The sequence below is a fragment of the Leishmania braziliensis genome, chromosome 14 (genome assembly GCF_000002845.2).
Source record: "Leishmania braziliensis MHOM/BR/75/M2904 complete genome, chromosome 14".
NCBI classification, from domain to species: domain Eukaryota; phylum Euglenozoa; class Kinetoplastea; order Trypanosomatida; family Trypanosomatidae; genus Leishmania; species Leishmania braziliensis.
This window is the reverse complement of record NC_009306.2, coordinates 574,368-599,008: the sequence shown is the minus strand read 5'-3', so window position 1 is coordinate 599,008 and position 24,641 is coordinate 574,368. Positions and strand designations below refer to the sequence as shown.

General features: G+C 59.1%; 6 protein-coding genes and 1 pseudogene across 7 annotated transcripts; all 7 read right to left on the bottom strand.

Annotated features, from left to right (window-relative positions):
• Nucleotides 1-451: 451 nt before the first annotated feature.
• INO1 (putative inositol-3-phosphate synthase) lies at nt 452-2,032 on the bottom strand (the record flags this gene model as incomplete). The annotated part of the gene is made up of 1 exon (XM_001563389.1): nt 452-2,032. The coding sequence occupies one exon, from the start codon at nt 2,030-2,032 to the stop codon at nt 452-454; it is 1,581 nt and encodes a 526-aa protein (XP_001563439.1).
• A 941-nt stretch (nt 2,033-2,973) lies between these two features.
• LBRM_14_1530 lies at nt 2,974-4,449 on the bottom strand (annotated as a pseudogene). The gene has a single exon. A coding segment is annotated over exon 1 (1,476 nt).
• Nucleotides 4,450-5,816: 1,367 nt separating this feature from the next.
• Nucleotides 5,817-8,063, bottom strand: LBRM_14_1520 (conserved hypothetical protein; the record flags this gene model as incomplete). The annotated part of the gene is made up of 1 exon (XM_001563388.1): nt 5,817-8,063. One exon carries the CDS (start codon nt 8,061-8,063, stop codon nt 5,817-5,819), a length of 2,247 nt encoding a protein of 748 aa, XP_001563438.1.
• An 836-nt stretch (nt 8,064-8,899) lies between these two features.
• LBRM_14_1510 (putative delta-4 fatty acid desaturase) lies at nt 8,900-10,144 on the bottom strand (the record flags this gene model as incomplete). The annotated part of the gene is made up of 1 exon (XM_001563387.1): nt 8,900-10,144. The coding sequence occupies one exon, from the start codon at nt 10,142-10,144 to the stop codon at nt 8,900-8,902; it is 1,245 nt and encodes a 414-aa protein (XP_001563437.1).
• Nucleotides 10,145-12,054: 1,910 nt separating this feature from the next.
• LBRM_14_1500 (conserved hypothetical protein) lies at nt 12,055-13,602 on the bottom strand (the record flags this gene model as incomplete). The annotated part of the gene is made up of 1 exon (XM_001563386.1): nt 12,055-13,602. One exon carries the CDS (start codon nt 13,600-13,602, stop codon nt 12,055-12,057), a length of 1,548 nt encoding a protein of 515 aa, XP_001563436.1.
• Nucleotides 13,603-16,153: 2,551 nt separating this feature from the next.
• On the bottom strand, nt 16,154-17,551 carry SHMT-S (serine hydroxymethyltranferase (SHMT-S); the record flags this gene model as incomplete). Its single annotated transcript, XM_001563385.1, has 1 exon — nt 16,154-17,551. One exon carries the CDS (start codon nt 17,549-17,551, stop codon nt 16,154-16,156), a length of 1,398 nt encoding a protein of 465 aa, XP_001563435.1.
• A 1,625-nt stretch (nt 17,552-19,176) lies between these two features.
• LBRM_14_1480 (conserved hypothetical protein) lies at nt 19,177-20,268 on the bottom strand (the record flags this gene model as incomplete). Its single annotated transcript, XM_001563384.2, has 1 exon — nt 19,177-20,268. One exon carries the CDS (start codon nt 20,266-20,268, stop codon nt 19,177-19,179), a length of 1,092 nt encoding a protein of 363 aa, XP_001563434.1.
• Between the last annotated feature and the right edge of the window lie 4,373 nt (nt 20,269-24,641).

The window sequence follows — 24,641 nt, the reverse complement described above, 5'->3', positions numbered from 1 at the left end:
CTCAAGCGGCTGTCACCACGCGTCGTGCCACATCAACCCACAGACTGCGTTCACAGCTGTCACGTGGAACGCAGTCGCCAAGGCAGCGGCTCAGATCCGCACTGCCACTCGTGGCCCCCACCGCTTTCGCTGTGAAAGAGTGCGGGGGCTCGGTCGGACGACAGAGCTGCGGCGCCAGGGCTGATCCCGCCCACACGCACAGATATAAACATACGAAGAGACACAGCAAAGAAAGACCGCAGCGGCGCGGCTGCGCAGGGCAGACAGGCCGGTGCGGAGGGTCCAGTCGGTGTGTGCGTGTGTGTATACTTCTGTATATCTGCGACGTAGCGGGAGAGGTTGGGCGGGCGGTGTTGGGTCGCACAGACAAGGTGTTGTTAGGAGGGAAGAGTGAAATAGGGCACGCGGGATGGATAAGTGGTTGCTGAGGGGACCGTTTGGAGTCGCCGGATCACTCGCCGTTGACGTGCTCCTCGCGTATGAATGGAACGCGACACTCGAGTAGCATGTTGCTCTCCGCCGGTAGTCCGATCATGGCGCGGAGTACGTTCTCGATGGCCGCCTTCTGACGATTAAGGGCGTTGACGACCGGCGTGCCATCGGGCACGGCGGGCGCCTTGAGTAGGTAAGAAAGGATAGACAGCACCGTCTCCATGTGCTCGAAGGACGCCGGCGGCGGCGACTGCAGCCCGTCGCTGGCGCTGATCGTGACGCGCTCCATGAGCTCGGTGAGCACGAGAAGGTCAATGATGAGCGGCGCTGCGAGCAGCGAGTCCTCGCAGGTGTTGTGCAGCACAACTGTCTGCTGGCCACCCATGAAGATGGAGAAAGTGTACTCGTCCATGGCCCGCTTGCTGTCGCCAACGTAGGGTAGGTACTTGATGACGATGCAGTGGTCCGGCTTCGGCGTGCCCTTGGGAAAGAGGACCGAGTTGGACCTGATCATGTCGTCCACTACGTTGCTCTTGGTAATCTCTTTCGAGGAAAACTGCTTGGGACTGGACAGGTTGTAGCCGTCGTTGTTGCCGAGGTGGTTGTAGCTGGCGATGCACTCGGGCTTGATGCCGGCGCCGACAAAAAACTCGATCAGCGCGCTCTTCAACTTCGTCTGCCCACTCTTGAAGTCGTCACCGCCAACGAAGACATTCGCCGTGCGCGCCATCTCCACCACCCCAGGGCACAGCGTGTTCTGCGGCGCGCCGTTGATGAAGCTGCACTTCTCCAGAATTGCCGCAATTGCGTACAGTGCGGACGGCGCCACCTCCGTCTCATTACGCTTCACCGCCGCCAGCAGGTTGTCGGCGGTGTCGTGGATGCCGTCTCGGTACTCGCTGAAGCGCTCCGTATTGGCAGTCCACAGCACCAGCACCTTGTCCAGATGGTTCGCTGCCTTGAACTGACGGATATCGTTGCGCACATGCTCCACTGCGGCCCAGCGATCCCGCACGACCAGCACGTTGTTCGCTCGCTCCTTCTGGTTCGCCGCGACGAATTCAATATCAAAGATGGCCGGCAGCGGGCGCAGCTCCTTCATGTGCTCGTACAGCGCGTCCTGTAACTGCACCTCCAGCACGCCGGCGCGCCGCATCGCGTCGCCGAGGTTCATGCTGTTGCAGTCCCACCCGCCGATCACGAAATCGTTGGGCGACACCATCGGCACCAAGTCCTTGAGGGGCACAAAGGTCTCGTGCATGTCACGCGTCATGCCAAGGTTGATGGTGCTGGACTGCGTGATGGAGCCAAAGTAGTTGGACGACTGCATACCGCGCCGCGTGCGCCACGACAGGCCCATCTTGTTGGCCAGTATGCCGGCCGTCACCGTTGTGCCGTTGTTGCCGCACCAGCCAACCAGCATCACACCCACGCGCGGCACCTTGCGCTCTGTGCGAAACATCAGTCGGTGTATCACTGGCACCACCTCCACTACGCCCTTCGCGTCGCAGCTCACGCGCGTCGTCGTGTAGTCATACTGGGTCTCGATCGCGTCGGGCGTGTACCGCACCTTGTCGCTCCTAACGCGGACCTCTGGCATCTTCCAGTGGTGGTGGATGTGGAGAGAGAATGGGGGCCTGTGTGTGTGTGAAATGGGAAGACTGAGAGAAGGGGTGTGCTGGTATGCATCTAATGAGGTCTAACAGTCCCGATAGGCGCGCATAAAAATGCGAGAAGATCAATGAAAGGGAAAGTGTGAAACACAGTGAACAGCGGAGAGGGAGGGAGGGAAAGCACTGCAGGCAGGCAAGCAGCACATCGCTGCCAAACCGCACGCACGCCTGACTGGGGAAAAGGCGGCGGCAGGGGGAGGGGTGCCGAGGGCACGCAGTCGCAGACCGTCACTTCAAAGGTGCAGTGTTGCCACGGGAGAGCGTGAGAGGAGGCGGAGAGGGGCGTCGTAGGCGACGGGAGTCGTGCTCGTCATGGAGTGCGCACTCTTCCCTTCTTTATTTCTCTTCAGAGCTGCTCAGCGCTCGTTGCCTAGCACGCCGTCCGTTTCGGAGAACGAGTCAGGAAGAAAACACAGGGCTGAGGGCGTGTACGAGTATGGTGCCGGAAGTCCTCAGTCAGAGGAGTGCGGCAGGTCAAGTTACGTTGAGGTTCGCTCCCACGCACGTGCACTTGGCGCACAGGTGGGAAACGTTGCGCACCGCGTGGTAGCCCCAGAGGGAGGGGGGGGGGGAGGGAGGGAAGGAGGGAAGGAGGGGGGGGGGGGGGGGGCAAGTGTCGTTCAGCCATGGAGGGCAGTGGCAACAAGGGAGAACAGGGGGTGAGAAGGGGGGATATATGGCGCTAGGTGGTAAACAGATTGCCACGCCTGGCGTCGAGCCGCCCACCCACCGCACCCGTCGCCGCTGCTAACGTAGCGCACACACACACACGCGCGCGCGTAGATGCACTTCTACGTGCCCCTTACAGCTGCTGGGACCCTGGGCTAGTACCGCAGACACGCCATGAGACAAGAGTGGCCAAGTGAGCTTACACACGAAGCACTCGCAGTGAGAAGCCTCGACTGAGGAGCGCAAAGGTAAGCGAGACGGGAAAAGGGAAGCGGGGCACGCAGTTGAATGGTGAGACGCCACACGTAGGTGACCTCGACAACACACCCGTGTAGCCGAGGAATTCTACGCATTGCGGAAGAGCAAACAGCAGCAGCAGGAATCGACCGACAACATCCAGCATTACCATCTTGCCGAAGCTGTACGTCCCCATGCCTTCCGACGCGGCCAACCACACCCTCCCCAGCAGAGTCGAGCCGGTCGTGCCCGCCACGCTCGAGTTCAGGTTTCCGCTGCCGGCGCCGACGGCGTGCATCATGCTCTCCGAGACGCACGGGCAGACGCGCGGCATGAGCAGCGCCGTCGCCGCCCAGGCAAAGTAGCAGCACACCTCACACACAGTGGCGTCGCCCATGAGGTACATGGCGTGGCCCAGGATGCCGACGGCGAGGCTCCAGCGCTCCACATTAGCAGTGTCGAAGACGGAGGCAGTGACCCTGCGAGTCTGGGGGCAGTCAGAGTGGGTCGGTAGCTGTGCTTAGCGGTGATGCACAAGAACGCCGCCACACCTGCACTACCAGCAAGACAACCGACGACAGACGCCATCGCGTGTGTAGAGGCCGCACGTGAAATGTGGCCCCTCCGCGTAGCTGTCTGCCTTGGCCATGTCGAAGCTCGTCTCTATGAGTGGTACCTGCAGGTACAAGAGCATGTCGCAGATCAGGCAGTAGGTGACCGTAGCAACCACAAAGCTACGGGCCCAGAACACCATTGGGAAGCACGACACGGTCACGGCACGTGAACCGTAGGCCCGCTCACGTGATTTACCGAACACCCTCACCGCCGACTACACACACAAGCGCCAGCGGTGACTACACACTTTATGAGCGAACTTCGTCGCACCGCAGTGTATCCTCGCATTAGCCCTCGAGTCGATAAGCGCGTCTCGCACAACCTCCTGGTCATCGTCTGCAGTATACGCTGCGTCGTGGAGAAGCGCATGTGTGTTAGGCAGTAGCGTGTTTTCAGAGGCGAGTGGGTTGTTCGTCTCATCACCGGATCGCTTCAGGTGGATACCCTTGGTGCTTGTCACAGCCATGGGCTTCGTCAGACTCTGCAGAGGTGCCACCCTCGATGGCGAATCTGCCTCTGCCCGGTTCAGCTGCCTCTTTGCCTCTGCAGCCAGCACCGTCAGCACATTCTCGTGTCGCTCAAGGCTGTTGTCGCGCTCGCCGTACCCGCTGAATAGTTTGGCGAGCAGTCACGCTACAGTGGGCACAAAGAGGCACGTCTGCAGAATGGCCTTGACTGAAACGAAGCCCTGGATGTGTAAGGAGATCATTGGTGACGACGAGCTGAAGGGCCAGATGCAGCTCACGAGGTCAAGGCCTAAGTCAGGGCTCTTCCGCAGGACGTTGCTCGAGTGCCTCTGGGAGAAGATGTGCACATTGGCCATGCAGAAGCGCACGGGGAACACGAAGCCCACGCCTGTGGTGGTGGGCGAATCGTTCGCTGGAAGCGGCGGAAAGGCAAGCGCGAACGTGGACCTTCAAAGGCACACGAGTTCGCGTAGCCGCGCGCACGACATTAAACACATCGGGAGACACTTGCCAAAAAAAAGCCTTCGCCGAATGCGACATGCTTTAGAGCGCTGTGCGGCGTTGATGCCGAGGCGAGAGCACCACCCGGCGCAGCGGGGCAGCTGCCACCAGGTATCTTGATGAGAGTCTTCTTCACGAAGTAGGTAACACCGAGAACAGCCGTGCACTTGGGGCCCGCTCCCTTACAGGGCTAGGCGAAGAGCGGAATACACCCCGTCCGCGGATACGCAGCGCACATGCACACGGTGTCGAATTACCAGTAGTTGTGCTGAATCGTGCTTGGTGCTGAGTCATATCAGCGGGCCCACTACTGCAGCGGCGTCGGCGGTGCCTCGCCTTCTGGAGCAATCCGCTGGGTGGAGAAATCAACCTCATCACCCTTCACAGCGGCGAGGTATTAGCGCACGGGTACTTTGGGCCGGAGTTCGTGGTGTGGAAAAAACGAGCCGAAGCACCGGAGTGAATGACGCCACTTACGCCTTTGGAGACGACGTTTTGTGGTGAGGAGGCGTCAGAGGGGGGGGGGGGGGGGTGGAGTCGCGAAGAGGACACTCAAAAGAGTGTCGCCTCATTTTTTGGTCTTCAGTGCTCACGCATCTTCAGGGAGCACAACAAAGACACCAACGTGTGAGGTTGTTCGACGTGGTGAGTTGACCCACGTGAGAGAGAGGGGGAAGAGAGAGGGAACGAGAAGATGCGTGTGTGTGTAGAGAGAGAGAGGGGAGGAAGCTGGTAAAGGCCCAGTGCCACTACCGGTATGGCTATGGACATTGCCTGCGCGAAAAGCGATTAGGGAAACAATCAGCCCTGCCATCCTTGAAAAGTATGAAGCACCGGAAGCTCACGTGCAAGGCAAGTCGTATACGTGCGCGCTGGTGATTAGAGGCCTACACCAAAGGAGCAGCTTGTAGGCCCCTCTAAGCAGGCTCTCCGCACTGCCGCATATTGTGGTGCAAGACGGATGAGTCAGGCATGAACATGCATGCGCACAGCTGGCGTCTGGCAGGGTGGTGGACTGTCAGTGTTGGGGTTGATGTTCGCATATATTTGCCACGAAAGAGTGGCAAAGAAAAGGAAAAACACACGACAGGCAGCGAGGAAGCTTAGAAGAAATGGTAGCTGCTGCAAGCGGCAACGTCGCCGCCACCCCAGCCTCTGCGGCAAGCACCACAGCGGGCACAGCTGCTTTCTCCCCGATTCTTTCGGCACCTGCTGCCACCCTCTACAAGGTGTCCCATACCATGTCATCACCGCTATGCATGGCCTCCGCGGGGTTGCCCCAGAGCGCCGTCCAACTCGTGAGGTCTGCTTGCGCCTGCTGAATGTACTTTTGGTGAAGTAAGAAGACACCGTCGGGAGTGATAACGCCCTCGGCTGTCGTGCGGATGGCCGAGTCAGCAGGGTCCTCCGGTGCCATCAGCGAGGGTCCTTCCGGCAGCTGTACGTTGCTGGAAGTGACAAAGTGGTTCAGCAGCGCCAAGGAATCAAGACCGCATGGCAGCAACGCGTGAGGGTACATTCGAGCAGAGCAAACACGCAGAACGTCGCTCGGCACCGACGCATTGGGGCCCTCGCTGCTGTACAGGAGATACGCGATGTACGCCCAGAAGCCCTTATAGAAGGGATTTACTAGTGCCGAGTTGGCGTATTCGCCCTCCGCGCCTGCTGTTGTCATGGATACACGCAAACACACCGATGCCAGTGCAGCCCTGTGGTAGATGGCGTACTGACGCACCAGCTGCGACACCAGGCACAGCAGCGACTGCAGCGAGTGCCGCATGGCAAGGCGCAGTTCTCCCGGGATACCGAGGCGATCGAGTAACGCCTCACTTTCAATGGTGCCGCTTTCCACCAGCCCAATCGCACGCGAGGCGCGTTCGAGGCTATCGACTTTGGTACACACGATGACGCTGCGCATTGTGCACACCGTACCAGCAGAGGCGGGAACACGAAGCGGAGTGCTGTTCGCTTTGTCAATGTTCGCTGCTGAGTCCGTGAAAGAAGCATCGAAGAGGCCCTCCTTGGTCAAGGAAGAGGAAGATGCGGCCGCCGCAGTGCCGCCGCTTGCCAAGTTTGCCCGTACAGTGCGCAGCTTCTGCTCCTCGGCAAACCAGTATTCCTGCTGCGCTGCAGCAAGCTGCATACGGCGCACCTCGTCGTGGCTTGGTGCCTGCGTACGCAGAAGGTTGGCTATGTAGCTCTCGAGCGTCGAGTAGCAGTAGTCCAGCTGCTGCCGAATGGTCGACACATCACTAACATCGATCACCATGAGCACGAGCCCTGACTCGACATGATCGAGCGTGGGCAGAGCCATTGACAAGGCACCCGCGTTGTCACAGCAGAAGAACTCCGTAGTGCGGCGCACTGTCCCACCAAGAGGAGCCATCAGGAACCCAGTAGACGAGCGCTGATTCCCGGACGCAAGCCCATCGTTAGCACCACCGCATCCGTGCGCAAGTCGCGTCGGGACTCGTTGAACCACATAGTCAAAGCACACACCCGACCCGTGGGACAGGGGTTTTACTCGATCTTGCGGCCCCACCCCTGTGCACTGCCGCGGTGTGCCAACCGTCGAGTAGGCGCCTGGCATATTACATCCGCCGACGTTCCGGTTAGGGAAAAGGGCCGAATCCTCGTCGTCGTCGGTGCTTGGGTGGTAGAGGGGTTCCCGGTCGTTGTTCGCCGCGACACCGCCGCTCTGGGGGCCGCCGTCAGTGGCGCCATCACTGCCAGCGTACTGTGCCTGCGCTGCGAAGCACAGGCGTCGGCAGAGGGTGCGCTTCCCACTGAGTGGGCGTCCGAGTAAGACGACGCGGCGCGACGTGTGCTGGGACGGCATCGACTCCGGTGCCGGCAGGTCAAGCACCGCCCACAGCGCAGCGGGGTCAAGCTCCACCGCCTCCACGTCCTTGGCCGCGTAGTGAGAAACGTTAGACACAGTTGCTCTGGGGTTGCGTGGCGACGCCGGCGACGCGGTCGAGCTCGCCGTCACGTTGACATCGCTGCCATCCCCCAAGCTAAGCAGATGCGACGAGGGCACAGCAGACTCCTGCGAGCTCATGAGGGGCATTTGTGATGGCGATTCTGCCAAACACAAACCTCTAAGCAACAGAGGAAGCGAAAGTAAGAGTTGGCTAGAACAAGCGCTCAGGGTACGCTGTGTTAGCTCCTTGGGAGAAGAGTGCGAGTGAAAATGAAAAGGATACGGCGGCACCCACTGGTAGGCTGCGTCCCAGCCACACACGTGCGCGAGAGAGGGAAGAAAAATTGAATGAGAAGGCAGCCTGCCCAGGTGTGACTCAGCGCACACCTGCGTACGCAGAGAAAAGAGAGAAACAGTACGGTGACGTGGTGTGTCGCCGCACAACCGACCCGGAGAGTGCGCACACGCGACCCGAAGGACGTGAGACGAAGACTGGAGAGGGAGAGGGAGAGACAACGGGGGTACTGAAAACGTCCAAGCTGACATGAGTAGACGCAGCAGCAGAGGGAGTGGGGCACAGATCGCGTGGCTGCAGCAGCGCCTGCACTCTCCGTTCTTGGCTCCCCGCTGCCTCTGCCGCGCCTCGGCATCAGTGAAGGGGGCGCGAAGTGCAACGAACGAAGCACCGCAGCACAAAAAGAGGGGGGGGCACGACGCACCTTCGTCGGAGCGCCAGAGGAAACAATAAGAGGGGGGCCTCGGGAGGAAGGGGGGTGGTGGCTGCTTGCGTCACCGAAGGTAGTGGCGATATGGCGCTTGTTCTAATAGCTCACAGATGCCCGTCCCCGACACGCATCACCATCCGTCTCCCTTACTCTAAGCGAAATGTCTCTTTTTCTGCGCCTTTTTATTTTCCTTTCATGCGTTAGCGACGCTCGAGGCCTCACCGCCTCCCCACCCCCGTCCCAGGCACTGCGGTGTTCCCCAGCGCGGTTTTCGCGAGACACGACTACATACGTGGCGCTTTTCTAGAAGTTCACGCACGCGAGAGCGTAGTGCCGGCTTCACCTTAGCGCGCAAACGTTAGCCAGAGACAGGGGCACCTACCGCAAGAACAAGAGGGAGGTGATAAAAGGAGTGCAGCGTGGTAGGAGTCAACGAGGAGAGGAGTCCGCGTCCGAGGACGATGTTGTGCGTCGTGGAGGAGCACAGCGAGGCGCTGTGCACGTCGCCTGAAGAAGTGAGAGCAACTGGAGTTGGCCCTAAGCAGCCACCATTGTGAAAATCCGCACTTCTCCTTTCCTCAACAGTTTCCGCGGCGCGCACACCCACCCACCCCCCCCCCCACACGCACGCAACAGCAGGTGCAGTATGAGTCACACCTAGGCGCTCTTCACTTTCTCCTGGCCACGCCCGTACTGCTCCATGTGGCGAAACGTGCTCATCATGTTCTCCTGAAACGTCTTGTAGCTGACGTAGGGAAAGCCGCGCTCCTTACAAAACTGGCGCACAACCGGTGCGAGGTAAGCGTAGTAGCTATGGTGCACTCGTGGAAAAAGGTGGTGCTCAATCTGAAAGTTGAGGCCACCGTTTATCTGACCCCACCACCAGCCACCAAAGTTGCAGCTCGTCTCCGTCTGACAGGCAACAAAATCGCGCCCGTCGCTCGTGCCAACCTTTTTGGCGCCGTCGAAGTTGTGTGACATGAGAAAGAAGCCGGCAAGGTAGAAGCCGCCAGGCATGTACTGCAGCAGGCAGTTCACCACGCCGTCGCCGAAGCTCGTCGCGTGCAGAAAGTTGCATACAAGACGGTAGGGAATGATGGAGAGCAGGCACAGACTCATGCCCCACTGCCTCTTGAGGAGACGCTGCTTCTCATTCGGGCCCTTGGCGAGGAAGATGATGTTCGAGAGCACATGCACAGGACCAAAGAAGGCCTCGAGAAGAAGGATGTAAAACTGCTGCAGGCAGTAGGCCAGCCTGACCGGGATCCCACTGTGCAAGCGGAGCAGCGGAATATCAAGATCGGCGTCCCGCTCCGGCTCATTAGTATAGACGTGGTGGATGTAGTTGTGGTTCACAATCCACCTGATGCTGCTGCCGCCAAGCAGATCCTGGGAGAACCCCAGAACGCGGTTAACGCGCCAGTTGCGGCTCAGTGCGCCGTGGTTGGCGTCATGCTGGACGTTCAGGCCGACCATGGCCATGGAAAACGACTGAATCAGAGTTAAGAAGTACGCACGGTGGTAGAACAGGGAGTAGAGATCGAGCCCGAGCATCACCGCTAGCCAGAGCCCCGCCTTCAGGTAGTAGTACCACGGAGCAAAGCCCTTGGTTTGTGCAATAATTGGCTGAATTCTGCTGCACAACTCGAGGTAACTCTCGTAGCGCGGCTGCTGGCGTTGCTCGATGAGACTGTCAGGATGCACTTGCTCCTTGGGTACTTGGTACTCCTCGTAGAGCGCGTGGGGGAAGCGGCGGCGGTGGTAGGTCAGAAAGATCGCCGTGCACTCGCGGCCGTTGCAGAGTCGTACCATCACCGCACCGCCAGGGTGAATCCGTGCAAGCTTCTCCGTGTCATAGTAGATGCCTTCAATCGACAGTACATCCTTCTTGAGGCCGGGCATGGGTGCGAGAGTCGGGTGAGTAGCAGTGGCACTACACGTTCTCTTTAAACTTCGCCCTATGCGCGAGTATGTATCACAGTAGCCAGCCTCGATACGCGTGGAGTTAGCTAGTGTGTGTGTGGGTGTGGGTGTGCCCTTAAGAACGTCCTTCTAGGGCGCTTAGGCGTTACTCGCTGCAGGGTTAGGGGGAGGGGAAGATGAGGGAGAGTCAAGGGAACTTACGCAAAGAGAAGAAGAACTGTAACACAGGGGGTAGAAGCGTGGCTACTGTGCAGCCCAAGAGGGAGTCCAAAACAGCGATACGCGCAAAGCTGCAGAAGAAATAAGTTGGAAAGGGAAGAAGACGCCTGCGGTTTTTGTGCGACCCCTACACGTAGAGGCACACGCCGAGCAGGGGCGAGGACAAGTGGATGACTCTGTGAGTGCACGTGAATTGGAAAATATGTGGAAGAGAGGAAGGGGGGAGCGGGTGGGGTAGGAGAGGGTTGAGGAAGCCACTAATGTAGAAGCCACGACACCAAAGGAGAAAAGAGTCGATTAAGAGGACAAGGGGGGAGAGGGAAGTAGACCGCTACTTCGATCGAACGGGCGAGAGACACACGTTGAGTGTGCGTATGTGTGATAGACCGCGGTGATACAATGCTGAGAGGCACACAGATGAGAGGAAGGGGAATGGTGAACAATGAGGTGGACGGATTTGTCGAGACATCAAAGACACAGAAAAGTGGAAGAGGATGTCGCGTGCGTAATATAGGCGTGCAGATACATGTGCGAAACCGTGCAAGCAACCGGCGCGAAATGAGAGTTGAGGCACTGGCGAAGATGGCACGCAAAGAGAGGAGACCGGCAAGCGCGCGTCTTCTTCACTGAGTGCCATCTTCGCCTTCACACGCATAGGCTTGCACACATAGGCGTGTACGGGTAGGCGTTGATGCACATCTGCCAGCCTTTCCTGAGCCGAAAGGTGGCCGATAAAGAGGCACATCGACTCTCCCTCTCTTGCCAACGCCATTGGCTACGCAAGTGAGGACAGAGGGAAGCGTGCACTGCCCTCACATCCTGCGAGCCGCATCGGCTCTCCTCATCGCGCTGCTGCTCTCCTTGTGTGGTGGTCGGGGAACACCTCTTCTCGCTGTGCACACAGAGCGAGAAGAGCCTCTGAGCGGCAGCACAAAAAGAAAAGGGTAGCGACGGTGGTAGTAAGTGATGAAGGCCGTCACCGGCGCCCTCGATGGAGTCCGGCACACGTCACATCCCATAAAGGCCCATCTCACGCTGAGCGCTAATCTCATCTCTTTTGGGGGAGGGGTCCGCATGCGCATGTGACGCTCGGTCTACCGCGATGATCCCCTCAGCTCCTTCATTCCTCGCCCCCCCCCCTCTCTGTCCTCGAGCCACCTCCCAGGTCTCACTAAACGGAAGCATACATTGACGTGGTGAGACAGGGAGTGGAAGGGGGGAGGGGGGCAGCGAGCACCGAGGCAGAGGGAGAGAAGGGAGGCAGCTCAAAAAACCAAGAACAACAAACAGGCACACACACACACACACACGAGCAACGCGCTCACCAACGTAGAAGGTTCACAATACACCCCGCGCCGCACACCTCACCACACCCCCAACACTTGCGAGAGCCCATCAAACGTTGGTAGTGAAGAGAAGGAACTACGGAAAGAGAGACAACAACGACGACAAAGTTGTGCCTGGCGTGTACTCGACTTATTCCCAGCGTACAGCTCCGGGTGGCAAATTAATGGAAGACACACGCATGCACGCGCACGGAGACGACACGTGCGCCACCACCGCATCTGACGATGGAGAGAAGACGTGATTTGGTGCCAAGAGGTCCGTGAGAAGGTGGGGAAAGGTAAGAAGAAGTAGAGAGGACGTACACTCACAAAGGCCAGCATATGTTAGTTCTCCTGATTGAAGAAGAAGAACTGATGATGACCGCCGCGCTGCTGATGGAAACCTCCCGGGAAACCCCCCGGGAAGCCGCCTGGAAAGCCGCCTGGAAAGCCACCCGGGAAACCTCCCGGAAAGCCGCCGGCAAAGCTGGTACCGAAAGACGGCTCACCCCGTTGCGCAGAGGGCTGGTTGACGTCCTCCCCATTGTCATACCGGGCGCGCTTTTCCTCGTCCAGGAGCACCTCCTTCGCCTCATTGACATCACGGAACATCTTCTCCTGCCGTTCTCGCTCCTTCTCCGTCATGTCCCTCGAGCGCAGCTGGTCGGGATGGCTTGACTTGGCCAGCTTGCGGTACGCACGTCGGATGTCCTGCGCCGATGCCGTCTTCTTGAGACCCAATATCTTGTAGTAGTCCTTGCGAGCACCGCTGCGCTTCAATTTCTCGATCTTCACTCGCATCTCCTCCACCTTACTGTCGTGCTGCCGCAGCTCGTGTGCCCTCTGCAGCGCCGCCTCTGCTGCTGCTGTGTTGTCATCAAGCAGGTGCAACTCCACAAGGCGGATGTGTGCCTCGAAGACGGTGGGGCTGCTCGCGCCGTCGTAGCGGTCCACAAGCGCCTGACATACACGAATACCCTCGTCTGTATTGCGCAAACCCACAAGCGCTTCGCAATGCCACGCCGCCAACTGCTCTTCGTACGGCGCGTTCGGCTCCGCTGCGCGGGCCTCGGCGATCAGCTGTATTACCGTCTCAAACTTCTTGTCCTGCAGTCCCTTCACTATGTTCTTCATCATGCGCTGCTGCTGGCGGATCAGTTTGTGCAGGTTTGCACACGGAATATGCTCGGGGTCAAAGCTAAGACAGCGGCGCAGTTCCGATATAGACTGATCCAGCGCGCCGAGGCTGCGCAGCGCTTGTGCGTTGAGGGCGATGACGTCGAGGTTCTGTGGGCTGCGCTGAGTGACATATTTGAGTTCCTGCGTGGCGGCGATGTTATCGCCTGATGCTAGCGCACAGGCAGCACGACGTAGCCGGAGCTCTACGCTGTCGCTCGAAAATTCGCGAATTACTTTGGCTAGGAGATCGACGCATTCTTTGTACTTGCGCAGGAGGCCCGCGTCGTTGGGGACTACTGTGTATGCCGCCACCGGCTGCGACCACAAGTCCGACAGGGCCGTCCAACGCGCCGTGTACCGCTCCAGATGGCGAACCTGCTCCGCCGTCTTCTGCGCTCTCTCAGGCTTATTGAGCGCTTTATAGACGCGTACAAGGAGCTGGCCATCCCGGTGGGCGTCCAAGAGATTGCCCAGCTGCATGTTCAGCGACATACGCAGTGCCAGTCCCTGTGGATGCTCCTTGCTGATGCTCAGGAGCATGTTCACGTCGTCCAGCGCTGCCGCGCGCTGCCGCATCATTGAGTAGAGCTCGGCACGACTGTACAGGGCACGCTCATTCTTGGGCCAGCGGGTGAGGACACCGGTATACTTGGAGAGTGCCTCTTGATAGTGTCCGCGCCCCTGGCCGAGGGCCTTGTCCCCTGCTGCTAGCATGACGCGGATCGTGTCATATTCCTCCTCGGCTCCGTAAGCAACGGAAGGATCACTAATGCAAAGCACAAGGAGACTGCACAGAAGCACTGTGTATACCGATCGGCCCCACACGGACCACGGTGCCGCAGCAGGAGCGCAAGAAGACTGTGGTGCCCTGCAGTACCAGCAACTGCCGCGGCTACGGGCCATCACACCACCTAAGAGAGATGCCCTTCGAAGTATAAACAAGACCTAAGGAGAGAAAACAGTGCAAATGTGCGCCGGCAATGAAGTCGTTTGCGACCCTCCCGGCACTGAGGAGGGCGTTGAAGAGGCAGCCAGAGAGGAGGTGGAGAGCTGAGTGAAAACGGTGACATTTAGGAGATTCAGCGTAGTACAACGCAACGCCTCGCACCCGCCGGCACATACGCACTCGTTCAATGCAAGTGGCAACAGTGCGGACATTGCGAAGAACTCACGCAATACCATCGAGCTGAGTTTGTTGGGTACGAAAGGAGAAAAAACAGCCACAGCCATAACGAGGCCTGGCTGTATTTTTCTCTCCTGTAGCGTCATTGGCAACCCAATGACACGAGAAGCGGACACCCCCGCGCGAGGGAGCTGAACCCCCTGGTGCCCACACTCTGCGTGTGTGTGTGTGGAGGGGGGGAAGCCAGGCGCCCCCCTCTCCCTGCCAGTGCCGGGCCGCTTCTGGTGGTGACAGGGCCGAGCGATGCGTCGCTGCGAATGCCGGCGGTGAGGCCCTGGGTGGCGCGGCGTCGGAGCGACCTGCGGGCTCGAATGCGTTTGCACCGCGCACGCGATGGGCCAGGCGCCAGCGTGACCCGAGCCTGTCTCTTCCGACCCTCAGTGCCTACCGGTGTGGGGAGCCCTGAGCCCCCCCTCCTTCCCCCGAGGGGGACTGGGGCTGGGGCGGTGCTCGGATGGCTGCGCAGGTGGACTGCTCTCTCGCGTGCCTACGGCTGCTTCGCACGGTGCGATGGGCCAGCGAGGGGCCGGTGTAGGGTGGAGCTGAGCTTCCTGTTGTATGGCAGGAGGTGGACACGTTGAAAAGGGGAAAGCGGCATCGGCAGCTCATGGGTACTGAATGCGAAAAGGGGCTTCTCAGATGGCAGTGACACACCGCGCCTCCTGCACTATCATCGGTGAGCCATGAGGGAAGTTCGTGTGATGTTCGTTTCCTTCTCGCAGTGTATGTAGATAGCATGACGGTGAAGGCAGCCGCACCCTGAGTGATTGCTCTCGAGGTAAGGGAAAGAAGGATGGCGGGTCTGAGTATGCCCGTGCGGAGAGTGGGGTTGTGAGCATGTGGAAGGGGGTCTCTCACCGACGTGTGTTTTCGCAGCGAGGCAAGCGCACATCCGAAAGACTTTGATCGCTGCAGTGGCACTCGTCTTCGTCTTTGTCGTTAAAGGAGAAGAGGGGGTGACCAGAATAAAGGAGCGAGGGAAAGAGAAGAAGCCTCTGGTTGCCCTCCTCGCCCTCCCCACTTGATCTATAAGCGTGACGTTCTCTCTCTTCCTCTCTACTTCTCCCTCAAACCTGCTGTCAGCCACGCTCTGCCATACCTCCTCACACCATGCTTCAGTCCAGTGCGTGCTGGCAAGGGCCCTGCCGCATGCCTCAGGATGGCGGTGCACAAGAAGGCGAGGTCAACTACGATAAGAGTAAAGTCAGACCAGACATGCCGGCAATATACAGAGAAGACAAGGAAAAATAAAAGCCGGGGCTTGCCAACACAGAGCGAGGAGCAAAGGGGAAAGACAACGGGAGAGAGGGAAGCGATAGGATGCACAGGCACAGCGCACAAGGGAGCCAGGCTGAGGTGTGCGCTTACTACCACACAAAATCCATAACACGCACGCACGACTCTCATCCTCTTCTTCTTTGTTTACCTTCGCCCTTTCCGCTCCTCCTCGTGCATTGCATGCCTTTTCGGATCTCCAAGTCTGCCTCAGTCATTGACTGGGGTTCGGTAAACATGGGTTTACTCTGGCTGCGTGGGTGGGTGCGTGTGCGTCCGGCACGACTCACAGTCGACTTGACTTCTGAGCACAGCGAGGAAAAAAAAGGAAAAACCCCTTCGAATCGCAGCACGGAGACAACAACAACAACAAAGCGCCGGCTAATGGAGTTTGGGGAGACGTAGTGTTCGAGAACCCTTCGTGGGGTGCAGCAGCGTTGGTTGTATTTGCTGTGCTGAGGTGGGGTATCCAGGGTTACCGAGGGGTTCCAAAGCTGACGCTCGCGCTACAAGCGCACTCAGCGATACGACCTCGCCATGTCGTCCTGCTGCCAGCACAGCTCTTAAAGCGACGATACATCCCTTCAAGGCAGACTAAAAGAACATGACGCTTGGGCAGCAGCATTCATCACTGCGGACGCAGCCCCGCTGCTTTCCTTCTCATGCTCACCCACCACTCAAACCTGCCCACCCACCTGCCCCCTCGCTTCCTTGCCATGCAGTGCCTGTGCGGTCCAGATCTGAGCCCGCACTGAGCTGAATCTATGGATGAGGCCCCCTGCAAGTCCTCCTTTTGGTGGAGCCACGCTACAACTCCTTGGGAGGATCGCCCTGGTATTTGATGCGCGCCACGTCAAACGTGGGGATCGCAAAGGTCGTCGCAAACGCCTCCACATCTCTGCGGAGGGCAGCCACACCGGAGTACTTTGGCAGGGCTTCGACAAAGTCATTCAACTTGGCCGAGCCCACCTCCGTCTGGATTTGCTTGGCCAGCTCAATGGCGCGGTCGAGAAACTCCGCGATCACCCGCATGTCTGCCTCCACCATCCCGCGAGAAGTCAACGACAGCGTGCCAACACGAATGCCACCAGGCGTCATGGCACTCTTGTCTCCAGGAATGGTGTTCTTGTTGACGGAAACGGAGACGGCGTCGAGCAGCTTCTCCATTTTGCTGCCTGTCAAGCCGTGGACCCTCACATTCCATAGCAGCAGGTGGTTGTCGGTGCCACCAGAGACGAACTTGTGACCCTTGGCGCTCAACGCGGCTGCCAACGTGCGGGCGTTGGACTGCACTTGCTTGGCGTACACCTTCCACTCCGGGGTGCACACTTCCCGCATCTGCGTAGCGATAGCGGCGATTTGATGCTCGTGCGGCCCGCCCTGGCATCCAGGGAAGACAGCCTGGTTGATGCGGTTCTCGTAGTCGGTCGGCTTGCCCTGGAAGTCCTTTTTGCGGTAGAAAATCATGCCAGCACGCGGCCCGCGCAGGGACTTGTGAGTGGTGGTCGTCACCACATCTGCGTATGGAAACGGGGACTTGAGCGCGCCACCGGCAATCAGGCCAGCCGTGTGGGCCATGTCCATCAACAGAAGACTGCCCACCTCATCACATATGTGACGGAACCGCTCGTAGTCAAAGTCACGCGCGTAAGCCGAGGCGCCGGCGATAATCATCTGGGGTCGAAACACCAGCGCGACGGACTCGAGGGTGTCGTAGTCGATCAGGCCGTCCTCCTTGACCCGGTAGGGGAAAGACTCGAAGTAAATTGACGTTGCGCTTACCTTCTTCTTCGGTGTGTAGAAGCCGTGTGTGAGGTGGCCGCCGCTGGGCAGGTCAAGACCCATGATGCGGCTGTAAGGCTCTAGCAAGGCAGTGTAGGCGGCGAAGTTTGCCGGTGACCCGCTGTAGGGCTGCACATTAACCCCCCACACCTCGGGGTCGAGGCCAAAAGCTGCCAAGGCACGCTTCTTGGCAAGGTTCTCGACCATGTCGACGTACACGGTACCGCCGTAGTACCTGTTGCCGGGCTCTCCCTCGGCGTACTTGTTCGTCAGGGCAGAACCGAGGCACTCCAGGACCGCCTTCGACGTCAAGTTCTCCGAGGCGATCATCTCCAACCCGCGGAACTGGCGACTCATCTCAAGCTCGATCATGTTCGCCAGCTCCGGGTCCTGCTCAGCCAGGGTGGGGAGGAGCGACGCCATTTCGGAGAGGTGTAGGGAAAGGGGGAAATGAGGAGTGCAGTCGAGGTCGAGTGAAGAGCCCCATAGAGGGGCCTGACGAAGAGAGAAAAATAAAGGAATCGCGGCCCCCCACTCACACTCAAGACACAAACAACGCCGAGGGCGAGGTGGTGTGTATACAACGCGACAAGGAGAAAGGCAGAGAGCAAGAAGAGTAAAAGAGCAAAAGACTCGTGTGTGCTGGCGCGTGTCTGATACCCTGTAACTCTCTCACATCTCGGCGAGTATGCGAGAGGAGACGAAGATGAAGCACAGCTTTAGTAGACTTCGATGCTAGTAGAACTCCATCAAGAGAGCCGCCAGCCTCCGTACATGTATGGAACTGTATGTATATGCGTAGATGCACACACATACGTACACGTACGTGTGCGCGTGTACGTGTGCCCCGCCATCCGCCTCGCCGCAAAAAAAGAAAAAGTGGAGATGAACCGTGGCGAACTTGCAGACGGCCACAGTGAAAGAGAACGAGGTGAGCCCAACGGGAGGAGTGCCGCTTTACACACACAGCTCTGCCACACCGGGTGGGAGGCCCGCAAATACTCAGTCCAGCGCTCACAGCGTACTTCTTTGTCGTCGTTGTCTCACCTCAATACGTGTCCGCCTCCTGCCATACAACAGGAAGCTCAGCTCCACCCTACACCAGCCCCTCGCTGGCCCATCGCACCGTGCGAAGCAGCCGTAGGCACGCGAGAGAGCAGTCCACCTGCGCAGCCATCCGAGCACCGCCCCAGCCCCAGTCCCCCTCGGGGGAAGGAGGGGGGGCTCAGGGCTCCCCACACCGGTAGGCACTGAGGGTCGGAAGAGACAGGCTCGGGTCACGCTGGCGCCTGGCCCATCGCGTGCGCGGTGCAAACGCATTCGAGCCCGCAGGTCGCTCCGACGCCGCGCCGCCCAGGGCCTCACTGCTGGCATCCGCAGCGACGCATCGCTCGGCCCTGTCACCACCAGAAGCGGCCCGGCACTGGCAGGGAGAGGGGGGCGCCTGGCTTCCCCCCCTCCACACACACACGCAGAGTGTGGGCACCAGGGGGTTCAGCTCCCACGCGCGGGGGTGTCCGCTTCCCGCGTCATCAGGCGATCAGGTCGCAAGGGTGACGAAAGACTTTTACAGCGAAGCACACGCACATGGGCCACAAAGATGAGAAGTTGGCAGCGGTCGAGGTTTCCACGGTGAGTGTGGAAAATCCCGAGCTCAACCGATCTACAGAAAAGGCGATATGAAGGGTGGAAAGCAGCGCATAGCAGTCCAGGCACCAAATAGGGCATACGCCTTGCGGCACCCCTGCCGCTGGCTTGTGTGGAGTGGCAGCCCGTGGAGAGGCAGACTCGGGTTTGTAAGCTGATGGCCTAAGAGAGAGTCTGTGCGTCTCTCTGCAAAACATGAAGCAATGTGGCAGGAGGAAAATCATGGAATACGAGAGTAGGAGCAAGAGCCACGTACGTCGTAACACTCCAGAGGTTCGGATAGCAGAGGAAGCTGGAGAGAACAAAAAAAAAAACGGCAGTGACAGAGGCCTCCCTTCCCCTCTTCTCCCTCCGCTCGCCCTCCACAGCACACCCCTCTGCCTCTGCCATTCTCTTTCGCATCACGCAGTAGGGGGCAGCAGGTCCTCCTCACGCAGCTCCAGCGCGCCTGAGTCGTAGAGCCCAGTAGGGTAGAAGTACACCGAGAACACAGGCCGGCCAGCGGGTGCGCCAGGTAACACCTCCTTTGTCAGACTCTCCGCCGCCTTGAAGGCCTCCGTGACGCTGTCGAAGCGCACCCACACGCGCAGCTGCTCCCGACGCGTCTCCTCAGCAGACGGCACTGGGGTCTCCGCGCCGGTTTGTGAACGTGCGCGTGTAAGTGATGTGGTGACGGCATCCTCGGCATAGACACGCGCGGCCATGCTGCGCAGAAACCCAAACCGGCGGCACAACTGCTGTACTTGCGCCAGCACCGGCGCGCACAGAGGCGACTCTGCCGAGGGCGAGGCAGACGCCTCTGCGATGGCGGCCCCACTCCATCCCTGAACGGGGCTATCGTGAAGGAAGCGCAGTAGTAGCGTGGAGCTTGGCTTTCCGTGGACGGAAGACCGTTTAGCGGTGCGCAGCAGCATCCCCGGGAGGGATGGGTCGGCAGCGGTCATGACATAGCCACCCGCTGCAAGAGACGAGGGCTGAAACACGAGCGGTGAGGACGGTACGGCCTCGGTAGCGAGCGACGGCGACGCTTTCTCCTGAGACGGCTTTGGCGATAACGGGTAGTCTGGTTGCAAGCCAGTGCCGCATGCACCGACAGAGGCTGAAGTACCTGTGACCGCTTTGGACTTCGCCGCCAGCGCTTTGAGCTTGTCGAGGCGACTACTGATGCGAGATCGGGCATCGCTGCCCTCGAGCTTGCGTGTCTTGTGCTCCACCTCGAGGGCCTCTTTCTCCATCATGACCGCCCGCTGGATGCCGAGCGCAGCACTTTCCTTGATGCGGTGCTGGTGAAGCTCCTCGGCCGATAGGCCCAATAGGGGGGCACTCACCGCTGCCATGGACTGGGAAGCGAGCGACGACGCAGAGAGCGCCGAGGCGAGAGCGTTCGGCTCCCGCTGCTGCTCCGCCACGGCCTCGTCCTCGCGCTTGCGCCGACGGACATACTCGGTAAAGACGACATCGCGGTAGTGGTTGGGTAGCGCCGGGTTGTACATTAAACCACGAAGAGGGGGTAAACGGTGTGCACACAGGTGGGGGGTGAGTAAAAGAGTGTTGGGGGTCCGGGTGATGTGCTGGTAGAGCTATTAAGACTTCGTTTAAGCGGACAGGTGTGCGGTAGGAACGCAGAGCAACGGAAAAGTGAAAAGGCAGCAAGACAGAGCAGTTGATCCAGCAGTGAGGAAAGGGGGGGGCTGAGGTTGAGAGGGAGGAGGAAAAACAGCGACAAGCACTGACGTCACCCATGCGGCAGATAAAACGAGGCCGAGAGAGAGAGCTACATTCCTCGTTCTTCTGTCCACGGCTGAACACCCCGCTCTGCTCTTCCTCTGGCACTGACATGGACTACAGGTCCGTCGGCACAAACTCGAAAAGCAAAGGACGACCTGCAGGACAGCCCTGTAGCCCCGCCCCAGTCGGTGAGCACCTTTGCACACCGAGCGAAGACGTGCGTTCATTTTTTCCCCTCGTCGTTCGCTTCGTTCTTGTGGCGCTTTCGTTCTTCTTCGCACACATTAGCGGCAGCGGCAGCGGCGGCTAAGGAGACGACCACGAACAGCCCTTCCTCAAATAACAAAACATCGTAAGTGCAACACTCCAATGAGAGAGAGAAAAAGAAGGGGCGGGGGGAAGAAGAGAGAGCGACTCGCTGAGACGGTGGTGAGGACACAACACAAGAGGAGGAGAGAGGCGCCATACGTACGTTAACCAGAGACCAAACAACAACAACATAACAGGAAAAACACGTGCGGGGGTGGAGAACGGAAAGAGGGGAGCCGACACACCGCTCATCAACACCACGACGACTACCCGCCGCCGTCAGCTCGGCAACAAAGTGCAAAGAAACACGCGCAGTGGCATCAACAACACAGGCCGCAGCAACACATGGCAAAACACAACGCGTTGCGTTCCAGTCGAATCCAGTGCGGATGGAGTAGCGGAGGAGGGCACAAACAAAACAAAAAAAAGGAGGAATATGAAATACAGGTCAACGTGTCCACCTCCTGCCATACAACAGGAAGCTCAGCTCCACCCTACACCGGCCCCTCGCTGGCCCATCGCACCGTGCGAAGCAGCCGTAGGCACGCGAGAGAGCAGTCCACCTGCGCGGCCATCCGAGCACCGCCCCAGCCCCAGTCCCCCTCGGGGGAAGGAGGGGGGGCTCAGGGCTCCCCACACCGGTAGGCACTGAGGATCGGAAGAGACAGGCTCGGGTCACGCTGGCGCCTGGCCCATCGCGTGCGCGGTGCAAACGCATTCGAGCCCGCAGGTCGCTCCGACGCCGCGCCACCCAGGGCCTCACCGCCGGCATCCGCAGCGACGCATCGCTCGGACCTCGCTACGTCGGAGGCGCTCGACCCTGTCACCACCAGAAGCGGCCCGGCACTGGCAGGGAGAGGGGGGCGCCTGGCTTCCCCTCTCCACACACACACGCAGAGTGTGGGCACCAGGGGGTTCAGCTCCCACGCGCGGAGGTGTCCGCTTCCCGCGTCATGAGGATGACGAGAAGCAGAAGACGCAGGGAGAAAGCGCCTGCGTCAACGGTGACGCGACAAGAACGAAGAGGATAACGGGGGAAGTCGCAAAGTGACGCGGGGTGCGAGCGGCCGTCTATGGCGGACGTGCACAGGCGCGCCTCTGCAAAGAAGAAGTCAACCACAAAAATAAAAAGAGAGAAGAGACAACTCCCCCGCTGCTGCTGCTGCTGCTGCCGCCGTGTCTGCCGTCTACCCGCCCCGCTCGGTGGTACGGTGACCATGCCAGAGATGACTCCCTCCCCCTTCGTGCTTTTTTTCCGCTTCGGCAATCTTCCTCATCCATTGTGAGTCCGGCCGTTGCGTCGCAAGCCGTCCGCACGCCGTGCATTGCAGATGCTTCTCTTCTTGCTTGGACTCACTCGGTTTGAGGCGTCGTATTGGCGAACAGTCGGCGGGCGTACGCTTGCGTGTGGATAGAGGGGAGAGTTTCTTCGCCATCCTTGGTCGTGTTGTACCTGGGGGTAGAGAAGAAAGGCAACAGCCAAGCGCTGCGCACGACCAATCCAGCAGAAACCACCTACCTCAAGTACAAAGCGAGAGAGCACTTGACCGTAGAGGATGGGGATAAGGGTCGAGGTGATGTGTAGGGCGTCGTCCTCATCGCTTCACACACACACACACACATTCACCCCCCTCCCCTCCTCCTTCCGTGTTGCCCCCCGCTCCTATCCCCCCTGCCACTGGGATATACAGCTCCCCTCTTCGCTTAACTTGTGTCGCTATGTATTGCCTCTTGTCGCCCTTCATGATTACCTACACCCCTCTTGCACCCTCCGTAAGGACTGGACCCATCCCCAGAGGGGAGTCGCCGACATGAGTCAAACCGCCTCCCCCTTTCCATGTGCCGTATTCACCCTATCATGCGACGGCGACAATTATGAATGAGACGGTGAATACAGCTGCACACGTGCGCACGAATGCGGTGCAGCGTGTTGCATATTTGCGCGGAGACCTGTGGTGCGGATTAGCGTGGGGAAAGGAGGAAGGGGGGAGGCGAAAGGCGCACTACCGATATCCCTCTTTCTCGGCTTCACCCCGCCATCTCGTACGTGTCGTGCTGATGTGGATGTCCACGACTACGCACATGGGTGGCAAGGAGCACGAGAGCGAGGAGTGAGCACAGGAAGCGAAAACATGAGCACACAAGTAGCTAAGCCAGGGAAAAAAATGAAGAACACAGAAGGCTTGAAGCCCCTTTTGGATGAACACGAACAGCTGGGCATATGCTGGCCGAGCAACGCACAAACGCAGAGGGGAGAGAGAGGCCACCACAAATCGCGGAGGCACACGCTGAAACGAATTCGATGGGGTTGCAGAAAGGCGTAAAGAACGAAAGGGACAACCAATTAAGAAAGCACCAACAGCAAGTAAAGAGAACTCGCACACAGAGAGAGGGGTGGGGGCGAAGGGAGGAGAGACATCCTTTTCCGTCTCGCCAAGCACAAGCACACTCTGAGCAAACACACAAAAGAACGCGCACAAACGGGAGAAACAAAAGAGAGAGAAAAAAAATGCATGAGGAGAGCTAAAATGTACGAAGGAAAAGAGAACAGACGCAGCAGCAGCAGAGAGGGAGGGAGGGGGGGTAAAGAAGAACGTCGAAGAGAGGAGCACAAGCAAACAAGCGAAGATTCTAAGAAGGCGAGAAACAGTGGGGACAGGAGAAATGACAAAGAGAGCGCATAGCCAAGAAGACGGAGGAAATGTTTAAAAAAAAAAAGCGACACCAGCAGCGCACTGGCACGGTCTTTCGTTGTTCTTCAGGCTCCAGCACAGAGAGAGAGAGAGAGACAAACTCATAGGCAAACACATTTGAGTGCACCGCTCGCCTTAGACACAAAACGACGGATGTGGTGCGGTGTTGACAATGGGGATGGTGACAAAGTGACTGTGCGCATGTTTGCTTACGGAGACGAAGTGAGCGCCAACCAGGGAACGGATGTACGCAGCATGGGTACGTGCATCTCCTGTGGGTCCTGATGTTGCTTGCGTGGGTGTGGGTATATGGGAGGGGGGGGGGTTAGGAGGAAATGACAGAGAAGAATAACAAAGACAACGTGTTCCAATTTGCCTCCACGGTGGGTCTACAACAACAACAACACACGAGTAAAGAGAGACACGCACACACCCCTGCGATTTGAGCGCGAAAACGACACGGCTGTGACCCCGCCACTGTAGAGGGTCCTTATCATTCTCTCGCCGTGCCCACTATTCCACCACGCACAAGCCGCCAAGCCGACGCCTACACAACCACAGCGCACCTACGCAGCTCTGTCGCACGGCGGCTACGTCAAGGAGCCGGGCCAGCTAGCACCGCTTGGCACCGTTCAGCCCCACGGCGATCTCACTCGGCATACAGCGCAGGCCAGGCCCAGCACGACGCCCAAGGCAGCTAGCGAGTAAAAACAGTAGACGCATGCGCATATGCGCTGAACGGTCGACACGGCTCGTAGTGAGCGAGCACAAACACCCTCACGACCGCCCGTCTCCTCGGCACAGCGCCAGCCCAGGCCTGTCCGCCAGCACCAACAGCTCGCACAGCCGAATACCCCAGGACGGGCTGCTGCAGGCTGAGTGGCTTCCCCAGAGCGAGTAGGGCACTGGGCCCTGAGATACCACGCACGGTGAGGTGGTCAGTATAAATCACGGCTCCCCGGTAGAGAGGGAAAGAGGAAGGTGAGATGAGAAGGAAAGGCAAACATGCGCAAGGGACACGCGCATGCGAAGAAGCAAAAAGAAGAGAAGAGGCCAACCGCCGCGGTGTGTCCCCTCCCCTCTGCCGTTTGTTCCAGCAAACCGTCAGCGGAAGCGCAGAAGAACAGAGAAACGCT